This window comes from Euleptes europaea, chromosome 13 (genome assembly GCF_029931775.1).
Source record: "Euleptes europaea isolate rEulEur1 chromosome 13, rEulEur1.hap1, whole genome shotgun sequence".
Taxonomy (NCBI): domain Eukaryota; kingdom Metazoa; phylum Chordata; class Lepidosauria; order Squamata; family Sphaerodactylidae; genus Euleptes; species Euleptes europaea.
In genome coordinates, this window is record NC_079324.1 from 10,474,709 (window position 1) to 10,495,223 (window position 20,515).

Genomic DNA, 20,515 nt, shown 5'->3' on the forward strand with positions numbered 1-20,515 from the left:
CAAAATTTCAATCAATAACTCAAAATATTTATGTTCTTATGGTAGAGGTGTTTTTTTTCCTGCCCACCTTCAAAGGCTTCCAGGACAGCACATTGTGTCAGACACAGCCCATCAGAGGAAGCCCACCAGGAGTAACAACCCGATGCAAAAGACGCCCCCTCTTTGGGCAGCATCCTCTGTAACCTCACAAGCAGAAGGAGAACGGTTCCATTTTGGAAGCTTGTTTGAACCTTTTTAAAAGGCCAGGTGTGAAAGATGCATGTTCAAGTCGTTTGCACAGATGTGAGCCTGCATGCATCTCTCTCCTCCTAGCCCATGTGGTCTCCATATTTGCCTGTTCAGAGCTTAACTTCACAGCTAACTGGGCTATGAAAATGGGGCAGAAAGACGCTTTAAAAAAGGGATTGGAACTGTGGACTATTGCGTGTAGCATGTACTACCTGTTGCTGCATGCATGGTTAGGGTTGCCAGTTCATTTAGGAAATACCTGGAGATTTGGGGGGTGGAGCCTGACGAGGGCAGGGTTTGGTGAGGGGAGGGTCTTCAATGGGGTGCAATGCCATAGAGCCCACCTTCCAAATCGGCTGTTTTCTCCAGGGGAACTGATCTCTGTCGTCTGGAGATCAGTTGAAATCCTAGTGAGTATTTGGAAGGGAGACCGCTAAGGAAGTCCAGAGTTGCTACAGAAAGGCAGGCAATGGCCAGACCACTTCTTGGAAAACCCCAACGGGATCCCCAAAAGTCAACTGTGACTTGAGAACACTTCCCACCACCACCACCACCGCCAAGTTGTGTGCACTATAAAAACAACAATAATGCAAATGAAGAACCCAGCATAAAAATTCTCTTTATTTAATGGGATCGTCCTTTCCCTCCTTATTCTTTTCAGTGCAGGCAGAAATTCCATAGGCTCAGTTCTTTAGTGGCAAGGGTATGTGCGGGTGTGCAGTTTGCTTTGGTGGAATATCTGCCAGGTTTCTAGACCAGCAACTGTCTTGGGAAGCAATCCTAAACTGGTCTGCTCAGAAGTAAGCAGCATGTTGTTCATTTCGCAGGAAAGCGGCTTAGCCAGAAAGTGCTGTTCCCTTCACTGGACTTAGAAGGGTGTCACTGTGCTTAGGATTGCAGGGTGAGTCTGCGGCAGTCAAAGGGTGTGTGTGTGTGTGTGTGTGTGTCGGGGTACCTTACAGCCCCACAAGACTTGATTCCACCAGAAGCTTTAGTGGAACAGAGTCTACTTGGTCAGATGCAAGTCCTGAATCTCCTTAGGCAGGCGTTTCTACACTTGCTTTTTGAAGAACAATCAGGTTGTTCTGGAGCAGGGGGTCTCCAACCTTTTTGAGCCTGTGTGCATATTTGAAATTCTGACTGGGAGCAGGGGGCGCAAAATGGCTGCCACAGGGGGCGGAGCCAGCCACAAAATGATTGCCACAGCTTCACTTTTGTAACACAGTGTAGATCCTTGTGCTGTGGTGGCAGCTGCTGCTAAAGCCACATTTTTAAAAAACTCTGCACAAACGATGAAATCTCCAATAGTCAACCAGAAGCCCTGCTGGGCAAAAGCCCCACCTGGCCCCGCCCACTTCTTACAAAGTTGGCGGGCACCATGGTGCCCCCAGGCATCACAGCACCCACAGGCATCACGTTGGGGATCCCTGTTCTATAGGCACCACAACCTTGCCAGAAACAAAGGGGTGACAGCCCTACCATTCCCCCTCTCGGGGGTCCTGTACAGCGCCCAGCACACCATCCTGGCGCGGCCAGTGATTGGGGCCATTAATGCAGGGTCAATTTTGATGCTCGCTCAAAGCTCTTTTCAAAAATGCGACCTTTAAAATGCCTATGCACGGTTCCGAGCAAAAAAAGAATTTCCACCCCCCCTTCGCCTGCTCCTTCGTTCTTGTTTGCATAGCCATTAGGAATGCCTGTTGCGGCTGTGATTTTGCATGCTTCCTTGAGGGGATTCTTCGCGGCACGGGCGGAGCAAACACAAAAGGTCGCGTTAAAGGGGCTGTTAAGAGATGCGAAGCAGGTATGTGCGAGCTTCGCAGTCACGTCCTGAATGACGGTCCAGCGTGCAAAACTTATCTATCTATCTATCTATCTATCTATCTATCTATCTATCTATCTATCTATCTATCTATCTATCATCTATCTATCTCTCTCTCTCTCTCTCTCTCTCTCTCTCTATCTATCTCTCTATCTCTCTATCTATCTATCTATCTATCTATCTATCTCTATCTCTATATCTATATCTATATCTCTCTATCTCTCTCTCTATCTATATCTATCTATCTATCTATCTGTCTGTCTGTCTGTCTGTCTGTCTGTCTGTCTGTCTGTCTGTCTATCTATCTATCTATATCTATATATCTATATCTATATCTATATCTCTCTATCTCTCTCTATCTATCTATATCTATCTATCTATCTATCTATCTATCTATCTGTCTGTCTGTCTGTCTGTCTGTCTGTCTGTCTGTCTATCTATCTATCTATATCTATATATCTATATCTATATCTATATAAGCATCAATGGCCTGGGAGAGCCCTGCCAGCGCAGCCTGGAGGGGAAGAGGTCCGCCGGAAAGCGAAGCTTTGGTCCAAGCAGGCTGCCTGGTGGAGCGGTGGAGGGTGGGGGGCGCGTCTTCTCTCTCCCCCCTCCCCCCACGCCCCCCCTTTCCCTGGAGTCCCTCCAGCCGGCTTCCTGGGCCGGAGGTCTTTTGCACAAGGCTTCTACCCCCCCCCCTCCACCCGCCCCCTAAGAAAGAAGGAGCGGCTCCACCCCGCACCTTCGTCGAAGCGCCATTCGTGTGCCAAGCGGGGCGCGGGGGGGGGGGGGTCCTGGAGGCGGGTCGCGGCCGCCGCCGCCGCCGCCTTCAGTCGAGCTCCGGCAGCCGCCGAGGAAGCCTCGCCTTGCAGCGCCCCCCAACCCCCCCGGACGCCGATCCCCGGAGGGCGCGCCCGCCCCGCGGCTCGGGGGTCTCCCTGCAGAAAGGGGGGGCAGGCGCCGGCCGCGGCAGGTGCCCCTCGCGAAGCTCCGGCGGCGCCTCTTGGGGCTCCCCCGTCGGGCGACCCCGGAGTCGGCGGGGCGGGCGAGGCGCTCCGGGGCGGCGGCCGCCTGAAACTGACCAGGGAGCCGCGTGAAACTGACCAGCCTGAAACTGACCAGGGAGCCGCGTGAAACTGACCAGCCGGGTGAGTGGCGGGGCGCGGGGCTGGCTCGCCGGCTGGGGACGGAGGGAAAGCCCGGCAGGCAGGCAGGCAGGCAGGCATGTCGCCGGCCGGCGCCAAGGTGGGGGACCGAAGGGAGGTTGGCTGAGCCGTCGCCCGGGGCTGGGGCTGCTGGTTCTTTCTTCTTCTTTTTTTAATATACATTTTTATTGTGTGTGTGTGTGTGTGTGTGTGTGAAGTGCCGTCAAGTCGCTTCCGACTCATGGCGACCCTATGAATGAAAGTCCTCCAAAATGTCCTATCTTTGACAGCCTTGCTCAGATCTTGCAAACTGAAGGCTGTGGCTTCCTTTATTGAGTCAATCCATCTCTTGTTGGGTCTTCCTCTTTTCCTGCTGCCCTCAACGTTTCCTAGCATGACGGTATTTTCCAGTGACTCTTGTCGTCTCATGACATGACCAAAATACGACAGCCTCAGTTTAGTCATTTTAGCTTCTAGGGTCAGTTCAGGCTTGACTTGATCTATAACCCACTGATTTGTTTTTTTGGCAGTCCACGGAATCCGTAACACTCTTCTCCAACACCACATTTCAAAGGAGCACCACATTTCAAAGCACATTTCATTTTTATTATTTTTCAATAATTACTATATATATCATTTGACAATACATTCTATATACCAATCTTTGAATCAGTAAAAAATTAAAGAATGATTAGGTGTCTGTCTTCAGTATTAAATATAATTGATTATAGTTGACTTCCCCGCCGACTTCCTCCCTCCCTTCAAACATCTAGTATCTTTGTATTAATGTTTTCTAATCCTTATAAATCATTATTTTAACGTGATACTTTGCCCTCATTTAATACGTTTCACCAAGCAATAATAATATAACATTAATAATAAAGAGAAAAGGGAAAAAAATAATTTAAAAATTGAAATCAGAGACATAACAAAACTCATTAGCCTAATTCTCTCCAATCACTCATCTCTGGAGCAGAATGGAGCAGATCTTAAAAAACTTTATATACCCCTACTGGGGCTGCTGGTTCGGCCCGGCTGGGACTTTCTCTTCGATCCCCGAACGTCTTTGACCCCTTTCCATTTCGACATCGCTTGGAAGGTTCCCCCCCCTGCTGCCCCCGCCCATACACCGGAGATGAATACACGTGCGTTCAGCGATGCTGTCTGAACCGTTCTTATCGGGCGGGCTCCGAACCGCTGGGCTGCGATCCTCCGCCCTACTCGTGGGGAAAGCCCTCTGTCCCTTCCGAAGGGCTGACTTCGGAGTCAGCAGGAAGACGTGTTTCGCAAGGGGGGGAGAGCCCCCCCCCCAAAAAAAAACTCGCGCCAGCAGTCCAGTCTGCCAGCCTGGAGGGCGCTGCGCGATTCGCTTTCCTGCGCCTCGAGGTTTCTTTTGCCCGTCTTCTCCCAGCCCCTTCCACCCATCTCCCCTGGGAGAAAAGGTTCCCAGGGGCCTCACCCTACTACCCAGCCCGCTTCTCCCCTCGGGGAGCCTGAATCGCTGGAGTGTGAGGAGGCACCTGGTGATGGAGGGCTTGGAGCCCTGTCCCCTGAGCCCTGCCCGGCCGTGGCCTGCTCCGCTGGGGAGTCCTGGCTGGCAGCACGGGAACAAAACAGGAGCGCTGCCTTTTGTTCTGGGAGGTGGTCGCTGGTGGCGGAAACTCAGCGGTGAAAGGACCGAACCCCTAGTCCCGGCCAGCATAGGCAACATTCTTCCTGGGCCATGTAACAAAAGAGACAGAAAGCCCTAGATCTGCTTGAATAACCGGTACATATAACGTTAATACATAATGAACATGATGCATACATTATGTTATGCACAGTGTACGTTATCTCAAATGTTCTGGTGGTATGAGGAATCCCCCCCCCCATACCAGCTGGACAGCCAAATCCATCAAATGCCACAGATCTTGAAAAGCTGGTGTGTTTCTTCTCAGCATTGGCAGAGTGATGCTGCACAGATCCAGAACGCTGACAGGCAGAAACCAGTTGAGGAAAGAGTTTGTCTTTGGCTTCAGCCTTGCAATAGTCTCCGTGTACATGAACTAAGGGAATGCTGTTGGAAGGATATGCGATTTCCCTCCTGAGATGGAACACCCGGTTAGGCAGTATGGACAAATCTTCCCGCCCCCACACACATTATGTGTGTGTTAAGCACCCTCAAGTTGTTTCCGACTCATGGCGACCCTATGAATCAATGTCCTCCAGAATGTCCTATCATTAACAGCCTTGCTCAGGTTTTGCAAACTGAGGGCAGTGGCTTCCTTCATAAAGTCAATCCATCTCATGTTGAGTCTTCTTCTTTACCTGCTGCCTTCAACTTTATACACATTATAGTGGGGCTATATTATTTTTAGCATCATTTCAGAGGGTAGCCGTGTTGGTCTCTAGTAGAAAAGCTAGATTGGAGTCCAGTAGGATCTTAAAGACCAACAAGATTTTCAGGGTTTAAATTGTTCAGATTCAAAAGCTCTGGTATCTCACAAAGGGAGCTTTGACTGTTGAAAGCTTATACCCTGGAAATCTTGTTGGCATCTAAGGTATTATTTTTAGCAATCTCTTCTGCCATGCTTTTACTATAGACAAAATGCCTCACTGTTCAACTCTCATTCTTTCGTGCAATAATCTTACCAGATAGATGAAACTGATATGGGGACTAGCCCAGAGTTGCTGCCAATGGCAGCAGAGGGCTGTGGCTCAGTGGCAGAGTATCTGCTTGGCATGCAGAAGGTCCCAGGTTTATTCCCCAGCATCTCCAGTTGAAAGGGTCAGATTGGCGATGATGTGAAAGACCTCTGCTTGAGACCCTGGAGAGCCACTACCAGTCAGAGTACTTACCTTGATAGAGTGATAGTCTGACTCAGTAAAGGCAGTTTCATGTTTTCAGTGTTAGAATCATAGAATCATAGAGTTGGAAGGGACCACCAGGATCATCTAGTCCAACCCCCTGCACAATGCAGGAAATTCACAACTACCTCCCCACCCACCCACCCCAGTGACCAGAAGATGGCCAAGATGCCCTCCCTCTCATCATCTGCCTAAGGTTATAGAATCAGCATTGCTGACAGATGGCTATCCAGCCTCTGCTTAAAAACCTCCAGGGAAGGAGAGCTTACCACCTCCCGAGGAAGCCTGTTCCACTGAGGAGCTGCTCTGTTAGAAAGTTCTTCCTAATGTCTGGAATGAAACTCTTTTGATTTAATTTCAATCCGTTGGTTCTGGTCCTACCTTCTTGGGCAACAGAAAACAACTTGGCACCCTCCTCTATATGTTACAAAGGTCGATGAATTGACTATACGTTCATGAAGGGGATTTCCAGACGAGCCAGGGAGCCGGATGCAAAGCCCTGGGGAGAGCTGATCTGCAAGACCATGGAAGTGTTGCTAGTCCCAAACTATATTCTGCTTGAGAAACAATCTTGAGTTTCATGTCTGAGCTGAAACTCAGGGCAAACTCTACACATAAATCCATATTCATTGGGTACTCTTTGGAGCTGTAGAGTATATATTTCATAAGAGCCAGTGGTGTAGTGATTATCGTGTCGGACTGAGATATGGGAAGGTTGCTATTTGGAGGATGAAATGGGCAGAACAATACTGCAAGCTGCTTTGGGTCTTCATTGGGGGAGAAGAGAAGGGTATAAATGTGGTAAAATTAAAAATAAATTAAAAAACCAGGCACCGAAAATCACTCCCCTGTAGGGTTTTCGAGACAAGAGACATTCAGAGGTGGTTTGCCATTGCCTGCCTCTGTGGAGCAACCCTGGATTTCCTTGGTGGTCTCCCATCCAAGTATTAACCAGAGTCAACCATGATTAGCTTCCAAGATCTGATGAGATCTGAGCCATCCCATGACTAAGAAATTATTTTAAAAAACATGTGTATGATGATGTTACAGTTTGCAAGCCATTGTCTAGCCCTGACCTGGATGACCCAGGCCAGCCTTATCTTGCCAGATATCGGAAGCTAAGCAGAGTCGACCCTGGTTAGTACTTAGATGGGAGACCACCAAGGAAGTCTGGGGTTGCTACACAGAGGCAGGCAATGGCAAACAATCTCTGTTAGTCTCTTGCCTTGAAAACCCTACTGGGTTAATCTCTGTTAGTCTCTTGCCTTGAAAACCCTACTGGGTTGCAATAAGTCAGTTGTGACCTGATGGCACTTCACGCACACACACATCTCTTTCAACTAAAATCCCCACATTTGCACTATGGATAGGACTGGTTGTTGTGTGTAAACTTTCACCTTGAGGGCTTATCAACATCAGAATATCCATCATGAAATTGTCCTGAGCTAGACTCCTTTCCAGGTATGGGAGCTATGCCAGACCTGCCCCCTTGGTGAAGCTGGAACGGAAAGACTTCTGGGTGGATTGTGGCCCTAGTGTTTGTTTTTTGCAGATCTAGAGTGCAACTAATTCAGTGCACTGGCCCCTGCAAAAAACACAGCATCTGTTCATGGCCTCTGCACATAACAGTTGTATGCGCAGCCCATATCCAAGGGGAACAGCCCATGCGCAAAGGAAAAGATGATGTCAGTGACTAAAATGCCACTTAGTTTTCCTTAGTTTTCTCAAGCATTGCTTCCCTCAGTTCTGGTTTAGTGCTAAAGATCGAAATGATTGGGAGCTTTTATTAGGCATAATTTAAGAGAACAGGCTAATCTGCAGGGAGAACATTTAGGGAGAACATGATTTTTCAGACAATATATGTTTGTTTCTCAGAAGCGTTTCTATTCCAGGCCAGCTCACTAGTCCTATCCTGCATTCCGAGTGACTCTTGATAATTAAACAGTCCTCTGTGTTGGGCCTGCAGGCAAAACTACCATTCCTTTTGCTTGAAAGGGGTGATAACGGTTTGCAAACAGTGGCTGCACCTCTTCGAGTCTCCTTGGAATGAAGTTCATTTGCTCTCTTTTGCTTCATTATGTCTCTTGGCCACACTAGTGCCTGCTGGGAAATTGTTAGCAAAAGGCCTGTCATTATGATAGAGATGGCATGTGAGTGTACGTACAGTGTATTTTTCTTACGGATGCCTGGGAGACATTAGCAAAATATACAATCTTACGGCAGGAGGAGTATTTGCCAAGGTGGGGTGGGGTGGGGGTTCTTGTATATAGTAAGGACTTGTTAGGGAAAGCACAACCCACTCCAAGATCCCAATAAGCAAAGGGTGAAGGGCAGGATACACAAACATACAGAGTATCGGTTGTTAGGAACTGGCTTTTGTGTGTGTGCAGTTGTACATGGGGAGGGTTGTGTGTGTTTTTTAAGTCATCAAGTGTGTTTGATCTGTTTTGGGATCTCTGATGCCTCTTTAATCCTCCTCAAAATGTTACTTAAAAATAGCAAGGCTCTGAAACCAAAATATCTACAATATGATCCAGGGAAGTTGCAGGCTATGTGACTCGGTTCTATTAAAATCTGAATTTCTCAGTATTGTACTAAAATGTGCCATTATGCACACTTCGTTTTACTGAGAAATGAGGGGATTTTTTAAAATGTGGTGTTCAGCAACAATCTCTTTAATACCACAGTTCCTTCCCTGGCATATATTATCTCTACTGTTTCGTCCTCTTTATATACAGGCAAGTTAGAACCCCCCTCCCTATAGCTGCAGTTGTTAATGAATTGCTGACAAATCAAATGCAAAGCTTTTGATCAACTGAAAGGGTGCCCTCAATTGGGCAGCAAGTTTTTAAAAAATAATTTAATGCAGATCTGTCCAAACTGTGCAAAGGACCAGACCCAACATAGGGGAGGAATTTCTTCCTGAATAAAAGCAGGAAAGTGGGGAAAGCTCTGGATAATGCCTGGCAGGATGGAAGTTGAAATCTGCTCATCTACTCAAGTTGAAATCTACTCAAGTCGCAATCTACTCATGTTGAAATCTACTCAGATTGAATCAGTCAACTGATTGAGTAAAAAAACAACCCTCATATGATTATTCTATACACACAAACATGACATTAAACACTCTTAAGTGCTTGAGTGCCTGCTGAACTTAAAAGTTCAACTCTGGCAGGCTAAAGCAGATAAAACGTGGAATGGTTGGTTGAGCTGAATATATATTTTGGATATACGGCACTGATAATTTAGAATCCCTTCCAAATTTCTGACTTGTTTATGGTCAAGTGGGAGATGTCGTGGCTCAGTGGCAGAGCATCTGCTTAGTGTGCAGAAGATCCCAGGTTCAATCCCTGGCATTTCCAGAGAAAAAAAGATCATATAATAGGTGATGTGAAAGGCCTCAGCCTTAGACCCCTGGAGAGCCACGGCAAGTCTGAGAAAACACTACTGACCTTGATGGACCAAGGGACTGATTCAGGATAAGGCAGCTTCAGGTGTGCATCTTCTCCCTGGACTGAATTAAATTTAAACGAAGCAGCTGCATACTGAGTCAGACTATTGGTCCATCTAGACTGGTATTGTCTCCTCTGACTAACAACATCTCTCCAGGGTCCCATGCAGAGGAGGGTCTTTTCCACCAGCTGTTACCTGAGATCCTTTAACTGGGGGTGCCAGGTATTGAACCTGGGATGTCCTGTATGCAAAACGAGTGTCCATCATTAAGCCATCATCTAGGGTTGCCAGCTCCTCCCTGGCCACTGGCAGTGGAGTGGGGGTGGGGTTGGCAGCTCCAGGTTGGGAAACTCCTGGAGATTTGCGGATGGAGCCTGGGGAGGACAGGGGCCCTCAGTGGGGGTACAATGCCCTAGAGTCCACCCTCCAAAGCATCAATTTTGTCCAGGGGGAACTGATCTCTGTAGTCTGGAGATGAACTGTAATTCTGGGGCATCCCCAGATCCCTACCACCTGGAGGGTGGGGTCCCTGCCATCATCCTTGCCTAGGGCAATGCCCACCACCACCACTGCCACCCAATGCTGAGGTGGGCCAGATCCTTTCTTTTTCTGTGGTTTCAAGTCATTCAAACCCAATTTCCTGAAAAAGCAGATGTTGTTTCCTGTGGATTTAACTTTCAGGGGTTTAGCTGTTACTAAACAAACAAACAAAAACCCTAAACAATAAGGAAAATGGGGAAACAATTGTAACAAGTAGATTCCAGTCCAACAAGGTTTTTTGGGTATAAGTTTTCGAAAGTCAACGCTCGTTTTGTCAGATTTATGACGAAGGGAGCTTTGACCCTCGAAAGCTTAGGTGGAAAAAATCGTGTTGGTCTCTAAGGTGCTGCTGGACTTGAATGTAGCTGTTCTATTGCTGACCAGCGTGGGGGCTCCCCTCTGAAACTAGTTGCAATAATGAACGTGTAACTGAAACGAAAGCTCGATTGCCCAAGACAGAAAGAAGTTGTACCATTCTAAAGTACAACTGGACATATTTTGTTCAGTGGGGTGGGGGGACTGTGCTGTTGGGTACATGGGGCTTAATAATGAGGTAGTTTGTTTCTGAAAAAGAAATAGATGGGGGGGATCAAAAAGAAATAGTCTGTGTCGTTTCTATTCAAAATGCTGACGCAATCAAGCTAACCAGAGTGACGGTTCCCAGCAGCTGTAACTTCTGACCACCGTCTCTTTCTCTATGTTAAATTATTTTCTTTCCTGTATCTTTTCAAATGCTTAGAGAAAAAAACTAGATCAAACACAGGAGGGTCCAAAGGCCCCAGAGGAAGATCTCTACCAACTGGTTTCTTGTTCTGATGGCTTAGCTAATTTGTGGTTGGATTCTTCTAATTGTCCTCAAAGGCTTTCATTGTAAAGATTCCTTTCCATCTGAAACAACTTCAGATCTTCGTCCCTTGCAGGTCCAGGATTCACCACATCCTTTTGGATCATTTTGTTTTGTTTTTGCTGGCGAAGATGAGGAAGAAGTGGAACTTGGAAGACTTCAGGCTTCTTCTCACCTGTGGGCTCTGGCTCCTTTTTATGGAGGGAAGTAAAACAGAACAAGGGAAATGTGAGTAACCTTTTTAATGGCAATATTAGCAAAGGCTCCAGCTGCCATTTGGCATCTCGGTCGGGTTGCAATAACGTCAAGACGGATGTTTGTTTGAGTTTAGACTGGAATTAAAATTAGTGGGAGCGCAGAATAGATAAAGATAATTTACCTGTGAGCTCCCTTGAAATCCATGGGAGCAGCTTTTAATTGTGCACCGTAACTGTGAGAATTCATGTATTCATTCATTCATTCATTCATTGCCTCTTCCAAAGCTTGTGGGGGTTTACAAAACTCAGGAGCCCATAAATAGTATCACCTCTTACTCCATTTTCCTGCAATGTGCTTTATGGCAGTTTTACAGCAGGTTTGCAGAATCCTGAGGGTCAACCAGAGGAAATATAGTGAGTTCTACTCGAGCCCTGAAGCAGGAGAAGAAGGGCTGCTGTGGACTGAAAATTCCCTGGCCATTTATGCATGGCTGTTTCCTCGCAGTCACCCCACCAACTACTTCAGGGCTTTGCTTTGATTATGTTTGCATTTTCCAACTGTCAGAGGTCGCCTTGCTCTCCCCCTGCATTTCTGTGTGTTTTGCCCGCGTTTTCTGGATTCATGTTTAACCAGCATCCAGAAAATGAGGGGGAAATGCACAGAAACACTCGGGGAGAGCGAGGCTACCTCTGACGGTCATAAAGTGCGAGCATAATCAAAGCAAAACCCTGAAGTAGTCGGTGAGGTGACCACGAGGAAAAAGCCATGCATAAATGAGCCCTGTGTCTCTCTGCTGCTTTTGAGGGTAGCCGTGGGTTGCAGCCACTCAAACCGCCATACTTCAGCCACTGGGTGGAAAGATTTACTTGTTGTAGTAGGAGATGCAGATTAGGGTTGGGAGAAGAGATTCCCGTGGTGGTTCTTGCTTCAAGCACTTAGTGTCTTAAACAGAAGTTCTGTTTTGCTTCCTGTTTCACTAATAGAGACCTTAATTCCATTTTAAGGACCTCCATAAGCATCTAGTAGGCAGTCATGGTTTCATCCTAAGTATGACAATGTTGTGTTGAAGCTTTCCCATAGCATAATTGTCTCGTATTCCAAAATCCTCCGGTAAAGGTGAAACATCCACTGAAGAAATGAATCATATGGGACCAGGCTGTTCTTTCACTGTGCATGATGCTCTTGGGCGGGGGGTTGGGGGGGAGGAATGGGGGCAACTTACTGGTGTCCAAGAGTAGGGAGGCCAGAGCACCCTTGCATTCACCTCGGCAGCCAATTGGGAGTTGCAATGCATCCGTGGGGGGTGGGGTGGGGGGAGCAAGCTCCCTACTCGATGGCTATTGGAAACTGAAGCCAGCTTTGCAGCCATAGGGAGACCCTAGATTGCTTTGCCTATTGAAGGAACTTTACATGAATACATAAAACTTCCTTATACTGTTAGATTTGAGTGCAGCAGCACCTTTAGAGACCAACAAGATTTTCAGGGTATAAGCTTTCAAGAGTCGAAGCTCCCTTCATCAGACACAAGTAGGAATGGAGATCCCTGAGCACTTATAGCCCAGTCAGAAGGTGGGAGGGGTGTTGTAAAGGATGCAAAGGCACAAGCGTTCTTTGCAACACCCCTCTCACCTTCTGACTGGGATCTTTTATGCATGGCTGTTTCACTCACCACCACCCCTCTGACGACTTCTGATCTTTGTGTTGAATATGCACACCATTTCCAACCGTCAGAGGCTCTCCCCCTGCGTTTCCCTGATTTTACCTGCGTTTTCAGAGACCTGTTTTATCTCAAATTTGAAAACATGGGCAAAACACAGGGAAAAGCAGGGGGAGAACGAGGCGAATCTAAAAAAATACCCATCGTTGTTGGAGGAGTGACCACGAGGGAAACAGCTATGCATAAATGACCTGGGATAAAAAGACTCCAATCTCCATTCTTACTTGTATCTGATGAGGGGAGCTTTGACTCTCGAAAGCTTATACCCCCTAAATCTTGTTGGTCTCTAAGGTACTGCTTGTCTCGAATCTATGGCTGCCCTCTCACTGTGTCAGACCCTTGGTCTGTGAAGGTCAGCACTGACTACTCTAAATTGCAGCGGCTCTCCAGGGTTTCAGGCAGAGGTCTTTCACGTCACCTACTACCTGATCCTTTTAACTGGAGACACTGGGGATTGAACTTAGGACCTCATGCAAAGCAGGCGAAGCTGCTTTGTTTTGAACCAAACCATTGGTCCATCAAAACCAGTATTATCTACTCAGACAGGCAGCAGCTTTCCAGGGTCTTGCACATCACCTACTACCTGATCCTTTTAATAGGAGATGCAGGGGATTGAACCTGGGACCTCCTGCATGCCAAGCAGGTGCTCTACCACTGAACCCCTTTCCTCCTATGGGTTCTGTGTGATGCTCGATGCTTCGTAACCACACCGCACCAGTGCAGCAAGCACGTCCCTTCGTTCCAGCTCGACCACTCCAGCAAACGGAGAGATACGAAAGAGAAGACGGGCACATGGACGGGGCCCAAGCGAGGCATTCCCTCTGCTCCACTGAGCTTATTCACAAGAGTGAGCTGTGCAAATAGCTTTGTCCAAAGCAGGGGGCATCACTGGGGAACGGTCGGCAGCATCTCCAGTTCACTGCTTCTCAGACATGAAAAGCCTCATTCATCCTGTGGATGACTGAAATAAAAGCCAAACTTTTCACTTCAGCCGACTTGCATCCTGCTATCTGCTTTGAGAGGAAGGAAAGTGACAGGGATTAGGTTGAGGTAGGGTTGCCAGCCTCCAGGTGGTGGCTGGAGATCTCCTGCTATTACAACTGATCTCCAGGCGACATAGATCAGTTCCCCTGGAGAAAATGACTGCTTTGGCAATTGGACTCTATGGCATTATATCCCACTCAAGACCCTGTCCTCCCCAAACCACGCCCTCCTCAGGCTCCACCCCTCCAAACCTCCAGGTATTTTTCAACCCAAAGCTGGCAACCCTAGGTTGAGGTCTCTCATCCGGTGACCTTCCTTTGTAGGAACAAAGTTAAGAACTGCCCTGCTGGACCAGACCTGTGGTCCATCTAGTCCAGTACTGTGTTTTCCACAGTGGTTACCCAGCTGCCCCTAGAAGGCCCACAAGGTGAGCATAGCAGCCAAGTCTCCCTCCTGCCCCTCATAGTTGTGTCCCTCCCCAGCAACTGGCACTCAAAGGTATGCTACCTCTGAATATTTGGATCTAAAAACCTCTCCACCAAACATAATTTTTCCTTTGTGTCAAATGTAAGGGATGGTCTTGCAGGGAAGAATCCCACCTACCAATTCTTAAATGATGACATTTTTCTAAAATTAGATAACCAGGAAGAGTTCCTAAATGAGCAGTCTGCTGTTTATAGACCCCCAGCTCTGTTCTCAGGGTGGCTTGGGAAGGGGCCCCGGCAGAAAACATCCTTATTCATTTACTTTTCCCCCAGTGAAGACCCAAAGCAGCTTACATTGTCCTCCTCTCCTCCATTTTATCCTCACAACAACCCCATGAGGTAGGTTAGACCAAGTGTGTATGACTGGCCGAAGGTCACCTAGCAAGCTTCCATGGCTAGGTGGAGATTTGAACCCAGGTCTCCCAGAACCTAGTCTGACACTCTAATCATTATACCACACTGGCTCACGGTCCAGAATGTAATCTTTGGCCTCTCTAGTTGAAATCATCTAGGAAAGACTGTTCTTTGCTTGAGCCCCAGAAAAAGCTGCTGCCCGTCAGACGGGATAAGACAGGCCTGCAGTCTTCTTGCAGCACAACAGTTTCCTATACGCCTCCGAAGGGATGTTTGCTTACATCGTACCCACGCAAGTTGTTCACCGGCTCACTGCTTCCTCTCCTCTCCCTTGCAGATTCAGAGACCTACTGTGTCTTTCAAGATAAGAGGTACCATGTCGGAGAAAGGTGGCATCCGTACCTGGAACCCTATGGAATCGTTTACTGTGTTAACTGTCTCTGCTCAGAGGTATTTCTTGCGGCTACTTCTCATGTCTTCTGGTACAGAAGGGCATAAATGGTTATCGAAATGCTGGTTTTCAAACATGTAGGATATGCACCGGGAGTGGTGGGGGGTGGACCTGCTAAACCCATTTGGTCCCCATTCTTGTGGTGACTCAAATGCCTGGAGGGGAAACTTTACCCATCCACACCTGAATGCCACATTATAGCTCTTTGTCCAGCAGAATTCAATGGCAGCTATTGAGGACTTCCAATGCAAACCCAAGGACACTTGCCTGGGAGAAAGCTCCACTGAATAGACGTGCATAGGGTCCTGAGTAGACCAGCTTAGGAAAACTGGCATCGGGCGACACTGTGATGTGACTTCTGGATACATACTGGGTGATACCCTAGGAATTTCTCAGGTCCCTTTCAGTGCAATCATAAGGAGAGTTAATCCGGTCTAAGCCCATTGAAATGAATGGGCTTAGACTGGAGTAACTCTCCTTGTGATTGCACTGTATGCCATGTCATACCCTATCCACTCTGAGATTTATTTGTCACGTCGGATGATGGAATTTTGGGAACTGGTTTTTAGACTGAAAATAATGACAGCGCTTGGCATCTATGGAGCACTAAGCACTTAAAGCTCATCATACACAAGGACTTGTATCTAGCAATGTGCAAAGTGGAAGCATAACCCGGCGGCTTGTGCAACACCAAGCAAGCAGATCATATATTAGAGCAGGGGTGTCGAACTCACTTGGTATGAGGGCCGGATTTAACATAAATGTCACTTGGCTGGGCAGTGCCGTGCCTCGCCAGCCCAGATCGGGACTGGGGGAGTGGCTGCCTCGGCTCACTCGTGGACCGGATAAGAGCTCTCAAGGGGTTGGATCCGGCCCGTGGGCCTTATGTTTGACACCCCTGTATTAGAAGGCCCAGAAACTGGTTGCACAAGAGCTTGCAAGTGAGGGTGTAATAAGTTTGGTTTAGCACAAGCAGCTGCTGCAATCTTTCTCTTGCATTTCTGCTTGCATGAGAGTTTTAGTGCAAGTGGAAATTTTGCATGGGATACAATTCATCATTGCACTGTTAATCATGATAATAACCCTGAAAGGTAGGCTAATATGGGTTACACTTGGTATTTATCAATTCAAATGCTTATAGCCTACCTTGCCTGATATGAAAAACCAGTCTTCACCAGCACAACAATTGAAAGTGAGCTGAAGCCAGAACTTTCTACAGTTTCTGCCCCAGCTACAGCCCCCGCTACCAAAAGGCCTCTCTCTGAGAGCCAGCATGGTGTAGTGGTTAGACTGTTGGACTAGGATCTGGGAGATCCAGGTTCAAATCCTTGCTCTGCCATGGAAGCTTGCTGGGTGTTTTTGGGCTGGCCACACACTCTCAGTCTCAGCTACCTCACAGGTTGCTGTGAGGATAAAATGGAGGAGAGCAGATTTATGGGAGCCGCTTCGGGTCTCCATTGTGGAGAAAGGTGGGGGTGTAAATGATGTCAATAAATAAACAGGGCCGCTTGACATCAGCTCTTATCATCTTGGCCTGAATCATCTGCTTTCCACCCTCCTGCCTTTCTAAAATTGCATTAACATTCAGCCTGATGAAGAGTTCTGGTGAGCTGGAAAACTCACACATTGTTTTGTGTCTATTTGGTTGGTCCAAATAAAAGGGATTATGTGGATCTCAATCTTGGTTTTGGATATTGCATGGACCAATCCAGCTAGGGTTGCCAACATCCAGGTAGTAGCTGGAGATCTCCTGCGATTACAACTGATATCCAGCCAATAGAGATCAGTTCACCTGGAGAAAATGGCCACTTTGGCAGTTGGACTCTATGCCATTGAAGTCCCTCCCCTCCCCAAACCCCACCCTCCTCAAGCTCTGCCCCAAAAACCTCCCGCCGGTGGCAAAGAGGGACCCGGCAACCATAAACCCGGCTGCACAATAAAGTTGCCAGGTCCCTCTTCACCACCAGCGGAAAGTTTTGGGGGCGGAGCTTGAGAAGGGCCGGATTTGGGGAGGGGAGGGACTTCAATGCCATAGAGTCCAATTGCCAAAGCGGCCATTTTCTCCAGGTGAACTGATCTCTATTGGCTGGAGATCAGTTGTAATAGCAGGAGATGTCCAGCTAGTACCTGGAGGTTGGCAAACCTACTGTACAACTTTCTCAGCATTACATTAACCACCTCTGGAAAGGGGCAGCCTGTGACCTTACCCCATACTGCAGAGGGGACTGAAGCTGAGAGAGAAGAGTTTGGCTCCAGTGTAATGGTGATTCAGGAAAGACTTGAACCAAGAATTCCCACCCATCAGCCTTTATGAGAACTACACCAGTAGTTAAGAGCCTGTTTTTTGGTGACTGTGGAATTAGTGACACATGAGGTGCTGGATCCAGGGTTTCAGGGATGCCTTTATAAAACAAAAAGTATTGTGTGATCACTAGCAATAGACTTGCTATCTCCCCCCTCACCCCAAGCCTTACAAAGACAGTGTATAGGTTTATGTTCTGAAAAAGGTTGCCAACCTCCACGTGGTGGCTGGAGATCTCATAAGAACATAAGAAAGGCCATGCTGGATCAGATCAAGGCCCATCAGTCTGTTCCCACAGTGGCCAACCAGGTGCCTCTAGGAAGCCCCCAAACAAGACGACTGCAGCAGCACCATCCTGCCTGTGTTCCACAGCACTTAATACAATAGGCCTGCTCCTCTGATCCTGGAGAGAATAGGTATGCATCATGACTAGTATCCATTTGTACTAGTAGCATGAATAGCCCTCTTCTCCATGAACATGTCCACTCCCTTCTTAAAGCCTTCCAAGTTGGCAGTTATCTCCTGCTGTTGCAATTGATCTCCAAGCGACAAAGATTAGTTCACCTGGAGAAAATGGCTGCTTTGGAAGGGGGACTCTATGGCAGTACACCCCATTAAAGTCCTTGCAAATATTCCCTGGAAAATACTGTCTTGGATTACAAATCTTGGATTACAAATTCTGATGTAAGGATTATACTTATTTTCACCATTTTTAAATCTTTAATTATCCCTTTCTCTTCTTTTACCTTTGGAAGACTATAACTTGGGACAATCTCCAAGTATTTTCCAACCCGGAGCTGGCAACCCTAGTTCTGAGTCAGGCCACCGGACCATCAAAATCAGTATTCTATGCAGACTGGTGGAAGCTTTCCAAGTGCTCAGGCAGAGGTCTTTCCCATCACCTATTATCAGACCTTTTTACAGGAGATGCTGGGGAATTGAACCTGGGATCTTCTGCACATAAAGCAGACGCTCTCCCACTGAGCCACAGCCAATTCCACTCAGTTTCTAGAAGTAAAATCTCAAAGTGGGGAATCGGGTGCATCTTAATTGATGTACATATCCACTAAGGGGAGGGGGTACACCTAGATCTGGGAAACACAAGTTCAGATTCTTGTTCAGTCACAAAATCCTCCTGAAGCCTCAGGCAGGCAAACATTTCTGAGCCTATTTTCACTTTAGAAAGGAGACGACTAACAGTGCATTCCTAAAGAGAGTTACTCCAGTCTAAGCCCATTGAAATGAATGGGCTTAGACTGGCGTAACTCTCCTTAGGAATGCACTGTAAGGGGAGAACATGTTTAAAAAATTATTCACCGTTTATAAAAGTATTCACAGAGTGGAGAGAGTTTATGTTTTTTCCCTCTCCCAAAATACTAGAACTCAAGGGCGTCCAATGAAGCTGAAGAGCAGAAGATTCAGGATGGATGAAACAAAATACTTCTTTATACAATGAGTGATTAAAACATGGAATTCTGCTGCCAGAGGAAGTAGTGATGGACAGGCATAGATGGCTTTAAGAGGAGATAAGGCAGATTCAGGGAGGAGAGGTCTATCAGTGGCTACTTGCCATTCCCACTCTGAAGGAAGGGCATCTTGATCTGGGTGTTTCTCGCCCATTGCTAGGGGTAGGCAGGACTAAACTGACAACTTCTTGTCTCCTGGCGAGGAACACCTCCCCTTCCAGGTCTTCTCCTGCCTTTGCTGGGGTGAGACTGTTGCAGCCATAGCTGCTGCCTAGGTCTAGTGAAATTAGGTTAGAATAGATAATATTCCTTATCTTGTTGTAACCAATCGCTTTTTAAATTTAAGCTCCCGGCTCTGCCGACTATCAGCTGAGCCGCGGGAGACCAGCTAAGCCGTGGGAAAGAGGCGGCAAACGAAATGGCTGCTGGAGAAGCTGCTTCGGAGGACATCGAGCTCCTTTCCGATGCAGATCGAGAATTGGCCTTAAAATCGGCTCCCGCCGTTAGCCGCCCTGGCGGACTATCGGAGAGGGAGACCAGAAAGTCACCGCCGCCATCTACTTCGGCTGGGAAATCGCTGAAGAAAAGTCTAATGGCGGGGGAAAAGGCAGCAGCCGCAAGCGCCAGCTTAAGCAGAGTTCTGCTTCGACCTCTAAGGTCCCCGCTGGATCCTCTGCTGTGTCTTTGAATGTGGAGCCCAGGATACCTACAGAGGGTAAAGTAACCCCCCCTTCTGAGGAAGGGGGATCCCCCAAAAACCCCACATTTGAACAGATATATAATATGATAGAGGGCTCCATGGAAAGACATTTTCAGAGGCTCCAATCTCTTATCCTACCCTTCCAGCAGGGTTACCCTCCTCAAAGACTTCCTCAGCCACTTCCTCAAGGGTTTTCATATAGTTGGACATCTTCCCCTGGGTCTTCAGTCATATTTGAACCCATGCAGGAGGAGCCTGTTACAGCCAAAGTGCACCCTCTGGGCAGTGGCCCAGTAAGGCAGCTATGAAAGCCGTGCCAATTATCCAAGAGCAGAGAAATGAAACCTATCAAGAGCAGAGAAATGAAACCTACCCTGTGGATAGGGATTCTGGGGCTGACGATAAGGAGGAAAGAGAGTTCATTTCAGACGAAGAACTCCCCATTGTTCAAGAACAGCAGCCTCGGCTGTTCTGTTCTGATGATTTCCAGCCTCTTTTGGCCAAGGCACTTTTTGCTTTAAACCTATCTGATGAAGCTGAAGCTCCTGAGGAATCTAAGCCTATACCCAGATGTAAAGGTTCCAAGGAATATTTCCCACAATGGAGGCCCAGACTATTAAGGTCCCCTTACCAGAATACTTTGAGAAAGTTATTAGAGCTGAATGGGACAAACCCCTACATAATAAACAGTTCTCTGGCAATGCCAATAAACTATATGATATGGCCTCATATGCAATTGATATGTTGGACTTGCCTGTGGTAGATGCTCCTATCTCTGCCCTTCAATCCTCTGACTTCCTGGCAGAGGATGGAGAGGGCTTTATTAAAGATCAGCTCGATAGGAAAATGGAATTTCTTTCCAGAAAGGTGCATGAGGCAGCTGCACTGTCTATTCAGGCCAATGCCACTATAGCACTCATGGCTAGGGCTTCAAATGCCTGGACAAAGAAGTTCACTCAGTTTCTACCCACCACAGATT

The 20,515-nt window shown here is 47.5% G+C and overlaps 1 protein-coding gene and 1 non-coding gene across 2 annotated transcripts in view; both read left to right on the forward strand.

The window, feature by feature from the left end:
* Positions 1-3,274: 3,274 nt before the first annotated feature.
* CHRDL1 (chordin like 1) overlaps positions 3,275-20,515 on the forward strand; it is an 87,145-nt gene continuing 69,904 nt past the window's right edge. The window contains exons 1-3 of the mRNA XM_056858950.1: positions 3,275-3,295; positions 13,513-13,641; positions 14,762-15,067. Of these exons, the coding sequence (XP_056714928.1) occupies positions 3,275-3,295; positions 13,513-13,641; positions 14,762-15,067 (456 nt within the window). The remainder of the gene's footprint in view (positions 3,296-13,512; positions 13,642-14,761; positions 15,068-20,515) is intronic.
* Positions 9,330-9,404, forward strand: TRNAT-AGU (transfer RNA threonine (anticodon AGU)). The gene has a single exon. It is a non-coding gene; the product is annotated as a tRNA-Thr (tRNA).